The 23,249-nt window shown below is 38.9% G+C and overlaps 1 protein-coding gene across 3 annotated transcripts in view; it reads left to right on the forward strand.

The window, feature by feature from the left end:
• Positions 1 to 23,249, forward strand: part of SATB2 (SATB homeobox 2) — a 194,324-nt gene that overhangs the window by 148,437 nt on the left and 22,638 nt on the right. For all 3 annotated transcript variants that reach the window (XM_060622819.3, XM_060622817.3, XM_060622820.3), the window contains one exon: positions 7,620 to 7,817. In XM_060622819.3, coding sequence (XP_060478802.1) covers positions 7,620 to 7,817 — 198 coding nt within the window. The remainder of the gene's footprint in view (positions 1 to 7,619; positions 7,818 to 23,249) is intronic.

Consider the following 23,249-nt stretch of genomic DNA (forward strand, 5'->3'; position numbering starts at 1 on the left):
ATTTCAGTACCACGGACAGAAACACTGCTCTTCCCTTTTGTTTCCCCTCCCCCATCACTTCAAGGGAAGGTTTGGAGCTTATGGGATTCAAACCCATATCTACTGGGGTCCACACTCAAACACTGGTCATATTATTGTTTTGGGAAAGACCTCCCTGGTTATTTGGACATTCTCAGCCTTTGGTATGCAGTTTGCAGAATGTCACTCTGTTGCTGTCTACCTGAAAATTTTAAAACTTTAAAATGTTCTATAAGTAAAATAGACACTGCCCTTCCTGGTTCGTTTTTTAATCCAAGAAAGATGTAAAAAAATTCTCATGTGAATAACAACAATAAGAACACACACGGAGAGAAAGGAAAATGGTTAGAATAATGAGAACATATTTTTTAGAATTATTGATATAGTGTAGTATTTATGATATATGTCATTTTTTGTGTGAGAATGAAAACTCCTATTGGGTGAAACATATGAATTATGTACTTTACCATTACCAGGTCATTGTGAGTCCTGATTTTACTGTCAGGGAAAAAAAAAATATCTAGGCTAGGATAAGTGATGTTGACTTTATTTATCATAGTTTTTTCTCTAAGGACTTCTTGTTAGACACGAATGAGGGAGGAAGGAAGGGAAAGAAAAGGGGCACCTGGATGGCTCAGTTGTTTGAGAGTCTGACCCTTGGTTTCAGCTCAGGTCATGATCTCAGGGTTTGTGGGTTTGAGTCCCGTGGAGGGCTCTGCCCTGATAGTGTGGAGCCTGCTTGGGATTCTCTTTCTCTCCCTATGTCTCTCTCTGTCCCTTTCCCACTCACACGCACTCTCTCTCTCTCTGAAAATAAATAAACTTTAAAGAAAAAAGAAAGAAAGATTAATTATTTGTCATATCATTTAGAAGCTTTCTATAGCTCCCATGGCCCATACGATTAAGATGAAATTTCTTTGCATGTTATTCTTTATAATCTGACCCCACCTCTGTTTCTAGACTGCAAAGTTGCTTCTGATTCCTGGGGTGTGATAATTTTCTAAATCCATGCATTTGCTGGTAATGTTATCTCTTCTTATTAATTCCTCTCCCCACCTAGTGAAATCCATCTTTATCTTTCAAGATCCACCTTTCATGTCATATTCTCTATGATGATATTTTTCCTGAGCTTCATAGTCCAAATACTCACTTCCTTGCTGGTGATCTCAATTCACCTTTTTAATAAAAGTAATCAAGACAAATGATGTATGTAACATACCAGCACATTGTATGGCACATAGTAGATGGGTGCTCAGTATAAGATTACAAACTGAATTAATATTCTGAGAGACCTGTCATTATTTGCATTTATATATTATATATAACACATTAATATATAATGTAAATTGGATCATCCCATTTTTATTGTATTCATGCATTAGAGATGGGAGAACAATCTTCAGAACATTGACAGGGTAACTTCAGAGAAATAGTGCCCCTCTTCAACGATACCTCTTTGAATTTGAGGCTGTAAAACATGCCAGTAGGCTAATTTCTATGCACTCAGCTAATTTCAGTACATCTAATAAGCATTTATAAAGTGTCTTTTTTGTGTAAGGATCACACTGCTCTGAAAATGCTAAAATGAGCCAGAAACCAACTTTTTCCCTCCGCCCCCATCAAGAAGCGGACAATTCTTTTTTTTTCTTTTTCTAATTTTTTAACATTTATTTATTAAAAAAATTTTTTTTTAACGTTTATTTATTTTTGAGACAGAGAGAGACAGAGCATGAATGGGGGAGGGTCAGAGAGAGAGGGAGACACAGAATCTGAAGCAGGCCCTGGGCTCTGAGCTGTCAGCACAGAGCCCAACGCGGGGCTCGAACTCACAGACTGTGAGATCATGACCCGAGCTGAAGTTGGACGCTCAACCAACTGAGCCACCCAGGCGCCCCCAACATTTATTTATTTTTGAGAGACAGAGAAAGACAGAGCATGAGAAGGGGGCAGGGCAGAGAGAGAGGGAGACAAAATCTGAAGCAGGCTCCAGGTTCTGAGCTGGCAGCACAGGGCCCGACACATGGGTTGTACTCATGAACCGTGAGATCATGACCTGAGCTGAAGTCAGACACTTAACCAACTGAGCACCCAGGCACCCCAAGAGGCTGACTGTTATCATCATCATCATCATCATCATCATCATCATCATCATCAAATTGTAGAAGAGTATAAGCAACATGGTTTGGGGTCATACAGGAGTGACCAAACAGTTCTCACAGATCAGGTGAGGCCTTGTCAGCTGAGCCTTGGCATGTACCTTCTCATGGGGGACAGAAGGTTGAATATGAGACATTCCAGCCAAGGGAGTAACATGAGCAATATTAGCTGTGCTCAAAACGCTTATGATTCACTTAGCCTCCCTTCTGCCATACTAAAAATGCTCAAGCAACTACAGCCAGCCATTGGTTGAAACCAAAGAGAAATCACAGATGGGTAGGTATATACCCCACAGCCCATGCCTGGAGGTGGGAATACCAAATATCTTCAGAGTCTGGGAGTAATTCACCATGGCTGGAGCACAAAGTCAATAGAGAAATTGATAGGAGACGAGACCATGAAGGAAAAACGGGAGCAAATGACGGTTCTTATTGTTGCCTTTTTAAATGCTTTTTGAATTGGGAAATAGGGATGTCTCATTTAAGTAGATCTTTAATTAAAACTGTCCATTCACTGAAAGATAAACTATGGGATTATTCATCTTTTAAAAAGAAACAATGGCACATTCCTTCAAGTAGTAAAGATTCCTAATACATTTACAACATGATTTGCTTTGTAAATTTAGATTGGCAGGCAACTTTTCCGGAACATATGGATTGTAAACAAACTATATCTTGAATGGTATGAGTGTCTCCTCACCTGCATAGTTGGAAAGGGTGGTCAGAGCTGTGTTTTTGACTGAAGGAAACATTTGTTTAAAAGGCTGATTAGATGGCTAAAATGAGATGTTATAGATACTTATGCATTGAATGCTTGGGAACTCTTTAACCATTGATTACAAGGATGCAGACTTTAAACTTCTATTCCTTCTCTGGATTCAGAGTTTGAAGGTGAAAGAGTTTTAATCATAAATTCCTTGTCATCATTACACTTAGACTCCATGGATATTTTTCTACGTAAGTTTTTTTTGACATTTTTTGTTTTTAACAAATTTTTTAGAGTCACAGAAATGTTGTAAAATAGTGCAGTTTCCATATAACCCTCACTTCCTCTGTTGTTAGCATCTTACATCACCACAGTGCAGTTATCAAAACCAGGAAATTAACATTGTTTTAATACCATTAACCTAAAAAGTTTATTCTAATTTCAGTAGTTTTCCCACTAATATCCATTTTCTGTGCCAGGATCCCATCCAGGAATCACACTGCATTTGGTTTTTATTTCTCCTGAGTTTTCTGTAGTCTGTGGCCATTCCTCGGTCTTTCCTTTTTCTTTTCTTTTTTTTTCCAGTTTATTTTTATTTATTTTGAAGGAGAGAGATATAGCATGAGCAAGGTGGGGGGCAGAGAGAGGGAGACAGAATCCCAAACAGTCTCCTCGATGTTAGCTCAGAACCTGATGCAGGGCTCAAACTCACGAACCTGTGAGATCATGACCTGAGCCAAAACCAAGAGGTGGATGCTTAACCGACTGAGCCACCCAGGCGCTCCTCTTTTCTTTCTTTCTTTCTTTTTTTTAATGACAGTGCCACTTTTGAAGAATACTGATATGTTATTTTGTTGAACATCTCTCAATTTGGGTTTGTCATGATTCAACTGGGGTTATGCATTTTTGGCAAGACTTCTGCAGATACTGTGTTGTGTCCTTTGGAGTGCGTCATACCACAGGATTCATGATGTTCATATGTTATCACTGGTGATGTTGCCCTTAATCACCCGCTTAAGGTGGTTTCTTTGTACTTTAACCCTGATGGCTAATTATTATCTGCTATTTCTGACAAATAACAAGGTAACAGACCATGGAATGTGGAGCTGGAAAGGGAACTTAGAGACCATCTTTTGTAAACCCCTCCTTTTGCGGTTATATTCCAGAAGCTGTAAGAGGGTAACCACTTGCCCAACGGTAACCCAATCATTTAATGTCAGACCAGGAACTTAGCAGTTAGTCTCAGGGCTCAAAGTTGAAAATTCTCTGAGCTTCCTGGCCGTAACTCACTTTTTAGCCTCAGTTTTACCATACTAGAAAGCCTAACCTGACTATATGAATATGTAACTAACCTTTGGTCAGAATTTACAGCCAGACTAAAAGAGAAATTACAGATAGGTATATACCTGCAGTTCATGGTGCCTGCTCCCAGTGCTGACCAGGACTGGAAATCAGATAAACTTCTGTATCAGCATTTCTGAAATGAAAATAAATCTCCTGGAATTCTCCACACAACACGGCAGGGAATAACAACAAAAAACCTACTTGAGATTTTTAACAGAAAAAGGAGATTTGTTTATTAATAATTCATGAGTTCCCATTGAACATGCACGACAGAAACAGTGCTATTCAATAGAGAATACTGTCATCTGTCACTGTTTTATTTGACATTTACACTTTTTTTTTTCCTGATACTGCAAAACTTTCTTGGACGGCATGCAAAAATTATATAAATGAAAAAAAAATCCCAATGTGGGGACTCTTTATCTCTTCTGTGGTGGGTTCACTCACAGTTTCATACATGTGTGTTCATGCAGCAACATGGCACTTTCTCACACATTCATTAGCCACTAAAGCTAATAAGAGACCCCCCATTGAGAAAACAGAGATAGGCATCCCAAATGGGTTGGTGGAAGGATCAAGTAAATAAAAAGATGGAGGGTGAGATGGGAAGTGGGGAGGGGGAATAGATTTTCGGAAGGTAAGGCTACAAATATGTGGAATGAGTGGTGAGCCAGAGCAAAAGGAAAGTAAATTATGGCTGCTGTGAAGAAAACTGACACACATAGATGGCCATTTCAAATGCAAAATAAATATTTATAAATGGCATTACAGGAGCCCCACTAGTAGGGGATATCGGCGTTCAGTGGAACAGCAAGTCAGAGTTAGGAGCACCTTGCAGTTTTGTGCTACTGTAAGGCTCTCGACAGTCTTTCTGCTCTGTAGGTTAGTTATTATTTATAAAAATCACAGAACCAGCTGATACATTCATAAGCTAATTATTGAAGCAGCTGGGTACACATGGTGCAATATGTCCAAGGCTGTGAAGTATCACAGATTTCTTGGGGCCTGCTGTGGTGGGGGTGCACTGTGGAAGGCTCCATCCCTTAATCTGATCAGCCAAGCAAACACTTTGTGGGGAAACTAGATTAATAACCCTCTAAATACCATGAATGTGCTTCATCTTCAAAACCGGGTTCCCTTAAACATGCTATTAGCTCAGCTCCATCAGGGATTTGAGGAAGTTCTCTGGTTCCCTAAGAACAGGGTCTTGTTGGCTACCTCCCTGTGCCAGAAATTAATTTGGTTTGCTTATGCCTGCACACATGATCACACTTGTGTCTAATCTGCTCCCTAATAGCTTCAAGGTCAGGACCTTGCATGTCAGTGGGCAAATTGAGCACCACACTTCTTAAAGACTGATGGCAGACAGCGCACAGTCCATAACGAGGCCTGTAGTTTGTTCTAAGTGATTGTAATGAGTGCAGATTATAACAGCGCATATAAATCAAATGCAGCAATGAATGTTGTGCGAGACATTCCGAGTATCATAAGTGGAGATACCACTCAGCTGTCACCTGTCTCCTTTCAAGCTGCAGCTTCCCACAATGCAATTCACTCCTCAGGCGGAACAGCAGGTGCTGTGTCCTCCTTAAGGTCTGGGTATCTCAGAACTTCATCTTTTAACAGATGTAGGTTTTTGTTTTTATTTTCTGTTAAATGATTGGTCTCTATGCTATAGTCTCCCCTGGGACATGTTAAACATACCTGTTTGAAACATTTGAAAGAGTTCGGTTGGAGACTCATATCTGTATAGAGACAGAGAAATGGGAGCTCAGTTTTCCACAGATGGTTTATTTTCCATTTCAAGAATTCTTTCCTTTGTACAAAGAAACCCTTGAGGAAACACTTTGGGACTAGGAGACTTTTTAAAAATATAGTTTATTTCCTGATAGGGATAAAAAATTTAATTGTCTTCAGTTTTCATACACGTTGCACCTTGAAAATCAGCATTTACCTGTCTCTCAATTGACTTGAAAGAAATCTATGGAAATACTTGGAAAAACATTTCCAAGCAAATGATTCGATATCTTGTTTTCATTCTTCCTAACCCTCTAACTCTCCCCAGCTCCCAGTTTATTGCAAGAAAAGATCAGGTCTGCGCAAATGTGGCCTCTCACTTGTAAAAACAAGGCAGTGTTGTGTTACAGATTAGTTTATAAATCCCCAGTGGCTTCACAGTTCAGTGCCTACAGCTGCTGCAGATGGGCCTGGGTTTTTGTCTCTTCGCGGTGCTGCAGCCGGCAGTTGAAGGAGAAAATGGAATGATCAGGTTATTAACATGGAGGCCGCGAGGAAGAGGCTGCACAATGAGAACAGCTGGTGTTGCTGTCTTGGCTGATGCAGCGGAGATAATCAAATCTTGCCTTTTTTTGGGTAAAGGCAGAAGACACAGTGGAGAGTTAGACAAACAACAGCTTACGATATTATATGGGGTTTTTATAATGCATGTCAGGAACTTTCATTGGCTTACAAGTTATGATATAGAATTTGTTGGGATTCGGGATTTAATTTTTACAAAGTCATTTGTGTTTCTTTATGCACCTTTTCAGAAAAATTCTTACTCTTTTGCAAGAGGCATGATGTGGGACAATTCTTGTTTTTAAAATTAGCGATGTAGCTTGGAAATGATGGGTTAGAAAGCTACTGGGTAAAATATTTTGACATGAGTCAGTGAGCGATGTTGACAGCATCCTCTGTATTATTTTCATATAATCCATCATTATTTGCATTACATTTTCTTTCTCGTGCAGTTTCAAGCGAGAGAACATCCGGATGCCAGAATTGGGAGCACATTTGCAGGTGTGACCCGACCAACTGCCTACCTTCCTGCAGGTGTGGCTGTGGCGGGACGGTGATGGTTAAGTGGGCCTAGGGCCCAAGGCATTCAGAGACTGAAAACACATATAACTTTTTCATTCTCGCTAAGGTTGTTGTTTTTATTTTGTGGAGTCATTGATAATTCTAAGACTATTTCCTTCCTAGAGAATTCGGTGCTATTTACACTTAAATGTTTCTCCTTCTTTAGAATTCACTATGTTGTCAATACATATTTGTTCATTTTCACATTTTTCTTAGAATGGAAAGTATCCAATTGGGCAGTCTTTAAAAATTGTAGCTGATCAACATGAAATGAATTTTTTTTTTTTTTGAGAATCAGATAACTGTAATCTTGCTTGAGTATCTTTTACAAAAAGGAACTGTAAATTAGTTGAAAATATATTCAGTAGGAAGGGTGATAAGATCATTAACAAGAATGAAGATTTTGGGGCATTGGTGTAACCACCTGTGTGGTCATTGGTTGGTTCTTCAGAGTTGTCAGACTGTGACCTCAGTCAGGCTATCCTCTGCTGCTCTGCACCCTACACATTAACTCAAGTGACCTTCTCTCCCTCTAGGGCTGGCTGTGTGAACTGCTCCGCTGGAAGGAGAACCCCAGCCCAGAGAACCGCACACTCTGGGAGAACCTGTGTACCATCCGTCGCTTCCTGAACCTTCCCCAGCATGAGAGGGATGTGATCTATGAGGAAGAGTCAAGGCATCACCACAGCGAGCGCATGCAGCACGTGGTCCAGCTTCCCCCTGAGCCAGTACAGGTCAGCACCCCTTTCTTCCCCCAACCTGAGCGAGGCTGTTGATGCCAGCAAATGTCAAGGGTCAAGGGACACACCATGCCACCTCCCATTGGAAGGTGTCTCCTGCCATGTCCCTGAAGATGGGGCACCCTGTTCTCGCAGTGGGCACAGCGTGCATGTGTGTGCACATACACACGTGCACATGCTCATGTGGGGAAAAATGGGTGAGGAGTCGAATCCAGAGGCAGCTGCTTTCCTGGGTGTGTTTTATTTGTGGGATTGTGAAGCCAGAGCACATGTGGCAAATTCAGTCTCCCAATCAGGAAACAGAGTTCATAGTTTCTATCAGCTTGTTTATTTTTTTAAAGAAAAAAAAATCTGAAGTAGCTAATAAATTAATCTGAAATCCCTCAAGGGATGGTTGATTAGGCTGAGGAAAAGAAATATATCCACCTGAGCTAGAAAATACCAGTGAACTCAACTGAACCTTTGAGAAATTATGATAGGTTCTTAGTATTTTATGCTGAGTCTTTGCTGTTTTTGGTTTCCTCTCTGTTAGCAATCTGTGTTCATTTGGGTTGCATGTTTTGTTTGGTTAGTATTTACTCTCTTTGAGAGAAATAATATTTCTTTCTGAAAGCAGTTGAGTTTAGCCACTGAGTCTTGCTGCAGTCTAGAATCAGTGACTTTTAGGAAGAAATATTAACTAGGTTAATATCCCAAGGTCTGACACCTTTGAGTTTGGCCACAAATTTTTGTAGGTTTTGAGGTTTGTCCTATTGTCCACTATCACAGTCTCAAACACCACCAAAGAGGACCCTGCAGGGTTTCTGTCTGAACCTCCTTTTGTGTAGCAAGAAGAAAGCAGGAATGCATGCATGTGTGTGTGGAATGGAAGAGAAAATGAGGAGAATGAAGGAAGCATGGAGTGTGTTTCTTGATCAAGATATCAAAGGAGAGGTGGTCAAGGACTTGGCAAAATGCTCTACCCTGAGGTCTCCTTGACTCCTTTCACCTCAATTCAGTCTCACATGCCTGGAGGAGAAGCCAGAAGTCAATGGGTCCATTATATCACTTCTCATCCCAATACTGACATCTCAGTCAGTGCTTTCATGCTGTCATTGGTCATTTTCCAAAGTCACAGAGTGAATTGCCCAAATGATTAGACTCATGAATTCGTACTAGAAGCACCTGGAAGCAGCCTCTTAACATGGTCACAGTGAACTCAGAGCAGGTGGGTGATAAGAATACACAGCTAAGTGGTGAAGCCCGCTGTCCTGGTCTTAGACTTGGGCTGGGGGCAACTCATTCCCTGGAGGTAAGCCCCAGGGCTTACCCTTCAGGACCCACCTTCCCCTTTCCCTGTCCTGTCCTTTCCTGGCAGAGGCCTTGTCCAAGCACCAGGGTACCTTCCTATAGATAATTAGACAAATATCCTAAGTCACACAAAGCAGTGGTTTTTAGATTTTGAGATTTAGTAGAAATTAAAATTAAAGAGAAAGCCAATAAAAGTTCACCAACCTTGTCTTTTGAAAAATACATTCACTTGAAAAATTCAAGGGAAGCTCCAATTTATTATCCATATCATTTTATAAAGTAAACTTTTTAATGTCAACAAATCAATGAAAAGGGTAGCCTCAGAACAAAAAAAAATCTTACAAACTATATAAATTCAGCCATATGAAAAACTTCCTGTCACCCTTGTTTTTCTTGTTTTTTTTTTTTTTTTTTTTTTTTTTTTTCCAACGTTTTTTTATTTATTTTTGGGACAGAGAGAGACAGAGCATGAACGGGGGAGGGGCAGAGAGAGAGGGAGACACAGAATCGGAAACAGGCTCCAGGCTCCGAGCCATCAGCCCAGAGCCTGACGCGGGGCTCGAACTCACGGACCGCGAGATCGTGACCTGGCTGAAGTCGGACGCTTAACCGACTGCGCCACCCAGGCGCCCCTGTTTTTCTTGTTTGGATGTGAACTAGTCAAAACTTCTGTGTTGAAGCAACACAGGCCAAGGACTAGCTTCAGGGAACTACCAACTTTGGACTTTTCATTCAGGGTCCGTCTTAGTTCAGTCTAGGTGAAGTAGAAACAGAGCAGAAGTGAAAAACTGATTGATCGTAGACACTTATTGCATTCAGTTTTTATCGTAAGATAACAGTTGGAAATTTAGAGAAATTTGAGATAAAAATTCTAAAACCATTATAATTAAGGATCTCCCTTCATTTGGATGATGATTCCTATACACTTCTTTCTCCATTCTTTGTTCAGAAGTTCTCATCTCTATGAGGTCCCTATGCTTAGGTAGCTAAAAGGATATTCAGTATAATATTCTAACTGACCAATTTGAGTAAAGTAAATCTTAGAAGCAGACCATCAATTGATTTATGAGTTTTATTATCTTTTATGTTAGTATGTCAAAACTAGAGTGTGCTAACAATATTTAATGACTAGGAAAGAGTCAGCTTGTAATTTTCCTGTAATAGCACTTCGCGGCTATTAACGTTAAGTTCTGATATCACTAAGAGAATTCACTTATTATATAAAAGGCTATTCCTATCATTCAGATCTTAGCTAAAGAGTTTACAAATAAGGTAATTTTCTCTGCATTGACTTTGTCTTGGCCATTGATCTTGATCCCATAACTACTATAAAACTCTTCAATACATTACTGTTTTGGTTTTGTTTTTTTGTTTTTTTGTGTGTTTTTTTTTTTTTTTGACATCGTTCTAGTCTCTCAGTGACACTGCTTTGAAATCCTGCATTTGTTTGTCAGCAAAATACAAAACTTTGGATTAATTTTATATTACAGTCATGGTATAAAAAATGAAGAAAAATAAGTGGAACTAACTGGCAGAACTCCCGAGATTGGAGAATACAGTTGGCACAGCTGCTGTGACTTAGGAGGGACTGTATTTTAAAGATTTCAAACTACTAAAAAATGTTTATATTTATGAAAAAGCTAAGCCATTGGGCCCAGGGCTATGATTCATTTGTGCCTTTATATCAACTAAAATTTTAGGGAAATATAATTATTCACGTTTGGGGAATTTTAAAATGCATACATAGGGTAATACTAGTTTGGTGATGTTACACTTTGTCTAGGCAGAAAATGCACCATCACTAAACCGTTAAGTATAGGTGAAATCAGTGATTATGAAGAGCTCCTGATACTAAAATCATGCAGAAGTCTACTCCACTTGTGGTTATAGAAGGGTGCCATTTAAATTTCTTTATGAGTAGTTAGGGTATACCATTCCTTGATTTTTCTTAAATGGTAAAGATATGACCAATTGTGCATAATTACCCACCAGATTAGTCTGTTGAATTAGGGCCTCATTGATGTACTAGATAAAGGAAGGAGCTTCATATCAGCATTCAGTGGTTTCTGTGATGTGAGAAGTACCTTAGAATCTGAGCCTCTTTGCTCAAGGAAGTGAGGACATTTTTCTTGTCATTTGTTTGCAAATAGTTTACATATTGATAGTCCTATATTGCCTGCAGTTGTGTTTCTTTGTTTTAAGCCACAAAAGGTTTTAAAATTTTAAGCCTACACTTCCACATCAGGAGATTTGACATAAAATCCAGCTTTTGTGTAACAATGCAGAAAATTCAGATCTGACCCACTAGGCCACTTGGCTGGAGCTGATACCTCTCTACGCAAGACACACAGTCACTCTCCTGCTGCAAGATCCCCCTTGCTCACACTGTGTATGTGCACACACATCCTGTCCACTTGATTCATTTAGACCTTGCTCCTGTCATGTCTGCCCCGGTAAGGCCACCTTGCCTCTGTGACTCCAGCTCTACACCCAAAGGTGCCAAACCAAAGCTGCACATGCCTTTGCCCATGGTTCTGATTTCTTCCATGGTAGCCATTATATGCCATTTATTTTTATAATTCTAATACCTAACAGAATCCTTTGCATGTTTACCAAGAGATGTGTGTTTGATGGAATTTTCCTTCAGAGATGAAGCTAGGTTATAGCTGAGATCAAGTTAGGCTTGGGGCCATTTAGGGGTGCCGTCAGCCCTAAGGCACTGTGGTCCTAGAGGAGTGAGGTTAGGAATCTATACCTCTCCAGGTGAGGTTCAGCTTTGATGTCATATGGGGTTACCTGTTTTCTTCATATTCTTTCCAGTATTCTAAGCCTCTTCAGAAACTCATTTAAATCTTTGCTGTGTAGGGGCACCTGGCTGGCTCAGTCTGTGGAGTATGTGACTCTTGATCTCAGGGTCGTGAGTTCGAGTCCCACACTGGGATTACTAGAGATTACTTAAAAAAAAAAAAAAAAAAAAAAAAAGTCCCTGCTGTGTAAAAGGTGACTTTTCAAGCCCTGAACACATGTTGTAAACTAGATCTGTCCATCTTTATCATGACCCTCAGGAGGGGTAATACTGCCTTAGGGAGTGAAAATGGATTCTTGGGGAGCATAGACATCTTCACTTTACAATAGTTTGTGGCCCTCCCAAGGGACACAGTAAATAAAGAGATATTCAGCATATCCCTGAATATTCCATGAAGCAGGGGAGATGATTGGGGGGTTGGGGGAATGCCTAAGAAGTTTCCTTCAGTGGTTAATAATGAAAAAAAAAAAAAGGTTGTGAAATACTGATATACATAATGTTTTCGGTCCTTGTATAGATATGGTGAGAAGACCAATATAGGTGAGATGACATGGGAAAGTAAAACATTCCATGAAAAAGATGAAATAAATTCCACTCTTTCATTCTAAAAGGTCAGAGACAAAATTATTTCTTATGGTTATAGTGATTTTCCCCCTAGTGGTTATTATGACCTGAGGCCCTATAGTGAATGGATATCCTCAACTTAGAATCAAAAACTAGTTAGGTCAGGGTATTCTTTATTACCAACTCCATTTTACAGTTGGAAAGACTAGAGCGGAGACATTGAACCTTGCTCGCCAGCTGAATGAAAACACAGGCATTTTTGGCATCCAGTGTTTCCTCTGACCACACTCCCCCTTTAATGCAGAAAGAAGAAAGGACATTGCTCATGCTATGACTAGGTCACTGAGTGGGGTTGATTGGGGAACATTTGCCAAATTGTTCATGTCTGTGTAGTTTGTGCTTTATTGCTTTATTATATTTCCACCACAGTGTTTCCATGGCTTATTTTGTAAGTTCAGGAATTCTGAGCTTGCTGCTGTGTGGTTTCCTGACAAGGAATTGTTTTAAAATTCCATGCAATACACTGAGTAAGAATGTGAGACCTGGTGGGTGACAGCTGACACCAGTATTGTACCTCTGCTTGTCTGGATTGCCGCCCACTCAAGAGAATTCTCAGCATTTTCGAAGCCAACAATCCCTTGTCATTGGTATTAACCAGTGGTTCTCAACCAGCGGTGAATTTGCCCTTCATGGGATATTCGGCAGCATCTGGAGACATTTTCGGTTATTATAACTTGGAGATGCTGCTGGTATCTACTGGGTGGGGGCCAGGAATGCTGCCGTCTACCCTGCGATGCACAGAACAGCCCCCTAAAACAAAGACCTATCTGTGAACAGTGTCAGTAGTGCTGGGGTGGGGACACTCTGGAATAGATAGACCACTCATTGCCTAACCATAAGATAAAACAGACAAACAGGCAAAACTATAAGTACCTATGAGGATGATTCTGTGTTTCCTGTATTAAATCCAGGAATAATAACAACAATGAGGATGATGATGGTGTCGGTGATGGTTCTGATTCTTCCTTGGCAGCAGTTAGCCTTTTTGGGTGTGAGGCTCTCAAAATGTGAGATTTGTATATGTCTTCTTTTAACCTTATGGAAAACCAAAGAGGAGGGTGGTTTTTGCCTACTCTCACATGTAAAAAACTGGAGCATAGAGAAGTTAAGTAACGTGCTCAAAGTGAGACCTTAATTCCACACTTGTCTGACTTGTATCTGTGTGCTGGAAGGAACTGCCAACACACAGCAACCAGCATCCCCTGAACACATATTGTTAGGTGTCTGGTATTAGGCAAAGCCGTTTATGTATACCATTTAATTTCTAAGCATTCTACTGAATAGATTTAGTTTTGTGAGCTTTCTTCTTTACGGGAAACTTAACACAGTGAAACCTATAACTCACTAGTGTGATGTCACAGAACTGACGTGACTGAAATTTGCAGTTTTCATCAGCTTTTTTGAGATAGCTTTATTTAGAACATGACTCTCAATGCTAATGTGTAAGTGTACTTGAAATCTATCTTTAAGCTGTGTGAATTCAATCATGCCTTTCTACTCCGTCTGTATGGGCCATATCTTTGCTTCCGAAAGAACAACTTCTACAAAATAAGTAGGCTAATTAATTAACCAGTTAAGGATGTTTGCAAGTTCTCTAGCCAGGTTACTAGAATTTCTCCCCTCTTGGGTTCCTTACAAGCTGCAATTCAAGGGGTGCTAAGGGCGGCCCAGAGTTCTGAAGCCCTACTGTAGGCCTGAGGACAGATAAACATGAACGCTCCACCATTTTTAATGACATATTGCAGCAGTTGGTTCTAAGTAGGTCCTCCCTTGGGAGAACTTTTGGAGTTTCTTAACATCCATGAGGAGCCACACTAACTTTTTTCATATTAACATTATGTCATCCTGCATGTATTTATTCAACTTGAAGAGCATTTTTAAAAAGTTTTTATTCATTTATTTTGAGAGACAAAGAGAGAGAGAAGGCACAAGCAGGAGAGGAGCAGAGAGAAAGGGAGAAAGAAAATCCCAAGCAGGTCCCACACTGTCAGCACAGAGCCTGATGTGGGACTTGAACCCATGAACCATGAGATCATGACCTGAGCTGAAATCAAGAGTCAAATGCTTAATCAGCTGAGCCACCCAGGCGTCCCTCAACTTGAAGAGCATTCTGGCTTTTTACCATGTTCAAAGTTTTCAATTTGCCATTCAGGAATATAAAGAGATTTGGAGGTCATTTACAACCAATTTTTTTATTCTAGATAAAAGGACATTTCCATCTTGAGACCATTTCTTTCAAAATATAGTGGAAAGGTTTCTTTCAGCAATGATGTCAGAAAGTTGAAGAAGCTCATTAGAGTTGGTAGCTAAGCGAGTAGATTAGACATTACCTATGGCTTTGTTCTTTTCTAGAGATTTAAGTAAGTTCGTTGCCTGCTTTTTAAAAGTTTCTTAAAGTTTTGGTTTTGTGTGGTGTGTGTGTGTGTGTGTGTGTGTGTGTGTGTGTGTGTGTCAAGACAGAAATTCCGGCTTAATTTTTGGAGATATATTAAGGGAAATTGACAGTAATAGAACCTGAAAATTCAGATGTATGGGCTATGAATGTAGTTAGGTTTCTCTACACCTGGAACTGGGAATTCAGCACTCATGGAAATTCATGGGCTCATCCTCTCCTTTGCTATCCTTTATATAACACACCTCTTCCCCATGTCAGATTCCTTCTGTTGTCAAGCTTTTCTTTCCCATCGTTATCTGATTTATCACTTATATTTTTATCTATTTTATAACTTCTATTTGCTACTCACAGTTTCTCTGAATTATCATTCTGCCTCCTCAGAACTTGACCTGCCCATCCATGACCTCTGCTCTACCTCCTGAGTTTTTTCTATTTATCAAATCCAGCTTTTTTTTTGCCCACTCTATATTTACTACCACTTTAAAATTTCATAACAAGAGAAATTGACGGGTCCACCTTACCCTCATGAAGGCAAACTGTCTTGACATTTCATTTCCAAATAGTAATACCAGTGCTTAATTTAGAAGGCACTGCGTTTTCAAGGAGGAACTCTGCTTGGGAAAATATTAGAATAAAGTCAAAAGAATGGGAAGTAGAAAGCTAACTGGCTATAGACCATCTGTACATGACCTGTGAATGGGTTGCCCTTGGGCCAGGAAGTTAGAGCCTTTTAGTAGATCACGGCTCCTATGACCCTGCATTTATCAGAGTAGATGGTTGTAGTAATGATTAACAAGTCTCATATGAAATTCTGATATCAAGGGAGATTTATATGACTTTTTAAATGTGAAATGCTATAGACATATAAGCAGTAGGAAACAAATGCCTAAGATTTATTTTAAGTTCTGTGTATACCAAAGTATTATGCCTTTTTATTTTATTGCAGTTTGTCTTACATTTATCATGTGCTTCCTTCCATGCGTTCAGGCACTGTGCTATAGATACTCATAGAAATTAAACGTAGAATTTTATAGTAATCTGGGTCTTCCTGTTTATGTCTTTAAAGTGGGTTCAACAATTTACTAGGCTTATGATTTTAATAATTGGAGTTAGCTTACTGCTTCTCATTCTTTGTGGGGTTGTTCTAGTGTTTTTGCCAAGCAGAGCTCTCCCTATGAGTGGCTGAACCTTAATAACACACCGCCTTCCAAATTAAATGTCCAGGGTTAGTTACTGGTTTGAAGTGAATTGTCAAACAGCTGGGTTCCCCTTCTTCCAGTCTTTTCCTGCCCTGTGGGAACATAGAGAACCTTGGTCTCTGTAGTAGCTTGCTCTTCTATGATTGTTATGTTTCTTTAAATACTAGCCTAATTTTGATATTTTGCATTTTTCAGAGGCAGCACAGTCCCTTCAGCTCATGCTGTTGGTTATTGATACAGCCCTTATTTTTTAGATGCTGAAACTGAAGAGAAGGCACTTTGCCTAACACTGCTCGATAGGTAAAGGGAAGAAAAAGGATCGACCATGTCATTTCCATTGGTACAATAGCTCCTTGTTGATACAAGTGTCTGCAGTGCTCACACTCAGAAACCACTAAAAGCACTAATGTAAATGATCTCTGTGTCTGTTTTTTTCAAGTTTTGGGACAGCAGGATTCTCTTTGTACACATTGTCATAGTCTTTTTCTTCTGCTGATATTAAATGAAATGAGGTATAATATAAAACCTTTAGCACCTTGGCCAATACTTGATGTTCTTATAGGAAAATAAGACTAAAGATAATACTTTTGAACATAAAGCTTAGTTGTCTTTTTAAAAATATTGCTGTGGCATTTGTTAGGAGATATTCTTGCTATTCTACTAGCCAACTCATTGTGACTATTTTTTCCTCCCTCCTTTCTTCCCTCCTACCCTCCTTCTTTTCTTTTCAATAATCTGAAACGCTTTTTTTCTTTCTTTCTTTCTTTTTTTTTTTTTTTTTTTAATCTGAAAGAACATGGGGCAGTGGCTAATTTTGTGAAGGGACAGACTGGTTAAATATGAGCAATGTGGAGCAGACTGAGAAAGAAGGAGACAAAATAAATAGCCTAAGGTAGTGTATTGGAACACATCCTCCCTTCTCCTCCACCCGCAAAAAACAATAAACTTAAGCTAACATTAAGGCACTTGTGGATATCGATATGTCATTGTTCTAATCAAGGGCCTCATTACACTTGATCTGTGAGAAGGAAAATACATTCCTTTATACTTCTGTAGATATCTAGCTAAGTCTGGCTTTTGGTAAAGATGATTAAAATTGTTTGATAAAACTGTTTTCAGGCCTCAAGTTATAGATATAATTGAAAAGTCTGGCTATTTTTATTCTCACATTTTTACTTATTTATTTAACAAGTATTTGTATAGCTCCTTCAGCATGCTAGGTATTAATTCTAGGCACCACGTGTACAACAGTGAATAAAACATATAAAATTTCACACAACATTGAGCAGTTTTCTCCTTCACTCAGAGTTGCATTTTTTTTAAACAGATTTTGTTTTCCCTCTGGCTACTTTAACTTAATTTAGAATTAAGACTATGATTTAATGGGATCCATAGGTTCTGTTTCTTTCTCTGGTGTTGACTTTGGGTACCATCTCTTCAACTTTTCCAGTTGTTTCCAGAATGTACTGGATAACATCTTTAAAACATGTTTAGCTTCTCAGAGATGATATTACCTTAAAAAAAATGGCTTTTTGAAAGTATCAAAGCAGATTTTCTGAATCTATTCTCTAGAGTCTGAAGTGATTTACATAGTTCCAGGAAGAATTATATATGTAGATTAGTGATTGAGTGGCATTTTACAATGTGGTTTTGGTGGAAAACGAATGGATAATACGATGACCACTCCTCCTTAATTTCTCCTCGACCACACAGACACACACTTCTTTTTTTGCCCTGGTCATGTTCATTGTCTCTGCCTAGGGCGACTTCTCCAAGTAACTACCCTATTGGCAGTGGGGTGTGGGCTAATTCATTGTTAGTACTTGAACCGAGTCCTTCAACTGAACCGCTCACTGGGCATGTGTTGATAAAGCTGTGGTCTGCGGAGTGTCAAGTGTCTCTTAATAACGAGCTAATGTGGCATAAAACACATACAGTTTTAGGAGCCTGCTTCACATTTTCTCCTTAAATTTTCTACCAGAGTGTTTCTCATTCATACGTAATTGTTGGTTTGAGAGGTATTCATCATCTTTACAGAGGAAACAGGTATGCACATGTGCAGAGAAGGGCTTCCCCGTGTGGATGAAATTCTCCTTATTTGGTCAGAGCAGACGTGCTCATTTCACATACTCTGATTTGGGCCTAATCACTCAAACAAGTTCATAAATCTGGAAGGCAGTTGCAGCTGAAGCAGGGTATGAGGGTGGCCAGGAAAGCCCGGTCCCAGTGGCCTTTTTGAGACTAAGAGGCTTCATGCTGGGAAGCTGATGGAACCGACAAACTTGACCCACAGATACACTAATACAGCCATTTTTGTAAGTTTTTGGGCTGCCTGATTCAAAAATATTTCAGTAGAAAGTAAAATATCCAAATGAAAGTTAGATTTCTTTTAACCTCCTTTTCTTTCTTTTGAAACATAAGCGATATAAATTGTCAAGGAGCTTATCCGAGTTGATCGAAACCATGGCTCTGCCAGAAGCTTGAGGAGAGGGGGCCCTGGACCGACAGAAGAGCTGGATGTGGATTCCAGGGCCACCACTGGAATTGGAGCACTCTGGTCTTGCAGAGACCACTTAAGTTTTCTGCAAACAGCAACGATCCCAAATCTTTAGGATTGAGATTTACATGAGAAGGGGATTGCATGGAAGGCACCTGAGAAATAATAATGGTATCTTAGCATTATTAGTATGAATAATACTACTCAGAGAGAGAATTCTACTCAGAAGAGTAGTGAATAAGGGTATAATTCTGCTCAGAAGATTTCAGAGTTGAACCAAGGATGATGTCAGCATATGATTCTGTAACTAGCAAGACACGAGAGCATGCGTTGCCTCCGTTGTGTACACATTGTACACTTGTTTTGGGGCAGACTGAGAAACTCCGAGCTGTCTGGTTTCACCTGATCTTTCTACATTTCCAAACTCTTTTAAAAAAGTCATTATAAGTTACTTGAAAGTAAGTGAGACCTTTTCTTCTCAGGTCTGAATACAATCCCTTTAGGGATTAAAAAATGCAATTGGAGGGGCGCTTGGGTCAGTTAAGCATCTGACTTCGGCTCAGGTCATGATCTCACGGTCTGTGAGTTCAAGCCCCGCGTCGGGCTCTGTGCTGACAGCTCAGAGCCTGGAGCCTGTTTCAGATTCTGTGTCTCCCTCTCTCTCTGCCCCTCCCCTGTTCACGTTCTGTCTCTCTCTGTCTCAAAAATAAATAAACGTTAAAAAAAAATTTTTTTTTAAATGCAATTGGATATTACAAATGTAGATTGGTACTTTTTTTTTTTTTAAGCTTAAAAAAGCAAAAAGACCACTCTGCTTCTGCATAATCTCTGGGAGTTCTGCTGTCCTTCTTATCTTGCAACATGTTAGGATCCACAGAGTTGTGAAGATGCCATGCAGTGATGATGTTTGAGTTTCTTTGGTCTAGTATTAAGTAAGCATCTGCCACATCAGCAGCTCTGTACTGGCCTCCAATGGACTCAAACAAGGGGAAATAAATTTTATCTGATCTTGAGTTGCTTAAAGACCAGCAGGGAAATGAATATAGACTTTTGCAGAGCAGGCTAGGTAATGATATGTTGAGCAGAGATGCAAAATTCTCTAAGATCTTAGCATACTTTTTAGTGGGTCCTTCATACTGAAAATACTAATGGGTGGTTTTCATGTAAGTGACTCAATTCCTACCATCACTAACTGGAATTCTACCTCTTTCCCTCCCACATATGCAAGTAAACAAGGGTGAAAGTATATATGATTAGTGTCATTGTAGAAGGAATGTAGAATCAACTCTAATTTACCAAAAACAAAAGACAAAAAGTAAAATGCTTATAAATTTTGCTCTTGATGGTACCAAATTATTTGAAGTGCAGGTCACAACAAATGCATAAGTGATGGCCCCATGATTGAAAATCATAGGGTTAAGAATTTGATGATAAACACAACCATTTGATTTTAATTTTGAAAAATCATGATGTCTTGCTTATTACATAATGGTAGAAACAAACAAATTCTTTATTTGAAAGCAGGGCCTTCTGGTTATAATTTTTTAAAACACATTTAAAATAGATGATTGGGATTTGCTTAAATCTGAGTGTAGTATGACATTAAAGTAAAAAGTTCTCAAAAACTTAAAATATTTCTGTTTGTGTTTGTTACCTGCCAAGACTTCCTATTCACTGTCTCAGGAACTAGAGCATCTTGTAAAGAATAAAAACTACTTTCTATCTCTGTTTTCAATGAACTGTTTTGATAAAATGGGTAAAAAGATACTGTAAAGCAAAGGGCCCTGCAAGTGGCATAGACTCTAGTCACTGGGACTGGGCATGTGACCTTGGATGATTGGTTTTATCCCTTAGTTTTCTTCTACTTTTTTGTAAACTGTTATAACATGGATTAGGGGATCCCAAAGACTCTTTCTATCTGAAACACTCATTCTATGAGTTGGTTTATTTATTTCTGATTCCCATTTGAGTATTTTAATGAAAATGTAGAAAACAAAAAATAAAACCATATCACTCCTGGGAGGATCAAATGCGTTTTGGAAAAACAAAGTAGCAACAAAATAACAGATGATGGACACCTTATATCTGCTCAGAGAGATCCAGTTGGTTTTCTTATGATTCATAGTTATAGCAATTGCAAGAGAAAGCCAGCCACTGAGTTTTAAACTATTGTAACCAAACCTACCTACCGTGGCTTCTCAGCTGTTTCTATTTAGTGTGGAAATCTAATGTGGCTGAAAACTACTGCTGATTTTTATTAAGTTGAAGTCTGGAACTTCCCCTTGTAATGATAGAAAAGCACACTTTCAATTAAAGGAAAACTGCCAAAGTTCTGAAATTCATTTATTTTATTATTACTCAGTTTAACCCTAGAAATGGGAGATCAAGCAAACTGGATAGATTTGACAGTTCTGAGGTCATAAGTTCAATTTCCTCACAAGTTGTTTCTAGATCTAATTCACTGCAAACCATATAACCCTTCACCTTTTGATATGGAGTCTCTTATTGAATTGTGTGTCACATCAGGATCATCCTAATCACTTTGGGGCTAGGAAACTGACAGGTAAGTAAGGCCAGGCAAAGGAGCTCCAGTGAACAAGTCTGGGAGGCAGAAAAGGGACAGGTATCACTTTCTATAGCAGACTCAGAGTGTGCTGGAGTAGGCTTGAATTGGCTAGCAGTGCTGATTGTTGAATTTTCAGGAATTTTCAAATTTTGTCTCACCTTTAGTAGAATGGAGCTGGCCATGGTGGGATTATTCACACTATGAGAACAGGCGAATGATCCAACCGGGGCTTTTTTCTCTGGAGAGCCCATTGTTACACATTTACTAGCACAACACTGAAGAGACTCCAATTAACTTTTTTTTTTTTTTTTTTTTTTTAAAGCCCTGTGGATATCCATGTATTTATTTTTCATAAAGACATACCAAAAAAGCATTGTATGAAAGAAAGGTATTTCCAGAACTGAATGGCTGATTGATAGTATACAGCTCACTTGATCACCCAGATATAAAAAATAGTTTGTTTAGACAGTCGTTGTTTCTACTCTTTCCCCTTCAACAGAGTTAATTTCTTAGATGTGATAAACTGAACGCTTTACTTCAAAATGGGAAGTTAGTTATGTTTTAAAAGGTACTCTAAAATTATGGAGCTGAAATCCATGATGTGAGTTCCTAAAGAAATACATATGGATATGGAAAGATCTTCTTACTTCTATTGTGATCTAAATGAACAGAATGTGCTAAAGTGAGCATATAGTATATAAGTACAATATCTACATGCAAATAATTTTTTGAATATAGTTTTTCTCATTTCAGTGTTTGGACAGTTTGTGTCAACAGTATACTCAAAGTGTGGGAAAAGAAGAGTAGAAAGGAGTTATGGTGGACAAATGTCAAATAGTTCCATGTAAGGCATGATTTAAGGGATATACTCTTGAGAGAAATCCTTATTTGAGTTTATGCATCATGTAAACAAAAGCCTCCCAGAGAGGTAAAGCTAAACTAGTTAAGCAGTGTGTGTAGTTAATACAGTCATGTACTTAGTAATGAAAGGAGAGAAGCAAATTGACGAATTCTTTGGCTTGTAAAACACATCTGGATCAAATGCATCGGTATGTTCTATCAGTTGATGATTCTTTAATATATCTTCATATTAGAACTACTGATGTACCAGGGAAGAAGAAGTTTTCTTGTCATTTTATTTAGAAGAAATCAACCAATTTATTTGGAGCTCCTAGAACAGACATATTAGAGACAGCAGGCTGTACTTTGATGGTCCCTACATACTTGCGTATATGAAGCAGAATTGTACAATACACTATGTGAACATGTCCTGTCATCTGTGTTCTGTGTTGCCATTATTCACATATAGAATGTGTATGTAATCAGTTCCTATTTTATGTCGTATTCATCTGCATTTGCAGCATTTCAAAGACTAGTCTGAAACATCTTGGCACAGATGGGAAATGCAGAGTTGCTTTATAAGTTCCAGAACTACAAAGACACAGATCTAACATGTGATATTAATAAATAGCTTGGATGGGGGGGGGGATTAAAAATTAGATTATTTATTTAGAAAGTTGAAAGTCTTCATTTGTGATCATTACTCTGTTCTTGAAAGGAAATAGGTGCTGGGTTTTGTGTTTTGTTTTTTTTCTCCCATCCTCACGTTTCCCTTCTCCCCCTTCCTCATGTTTTGAATTAAAATCTAAAGACAGACTGAAAGAGTGTATATATAACTGCAAGAAGGATGTGGTAAATCATGGCAATGGTTTGTGATCTCACAGACATGGTGGTGTCAGGAACTAAAGACCAAAGGCGAATCCTCAGCTTCCAATGGATTTACTAGAAATCCCTTACCCTTGTAGCATATCATGGATAATAGCATATCATGGATAATTACATTTTTACAAACGGTAGAGAAAATCATTTTGACACACACATAGTATTTTCCAGCCAGACCAGCTTTTCAATCTTTTACAGCTTTCATGCATTAAGGCTCGTATTTTCTTTGTTTATTTTTAAAATATTATCATTAATAATAGGCTTGTTCTGTGGTCAGCCTCTGAATAGAAGACACTGAGGAAAACCCCTTCTTCCCTGTTGCCCCAA

Source organism: Panthera onca, chromosome C1, assembly GCF_046562875.1.
Source record: "Panthera onca isolate mPanOnc1 chromosome C1, mPanOnc1 haplotype 2, whole genome shotgun sequence".
NCBI lineage: Eukaryota > Metazoa > Chordata > Mammalia > Carnivora > Felidae > Panthera > Panthera onca.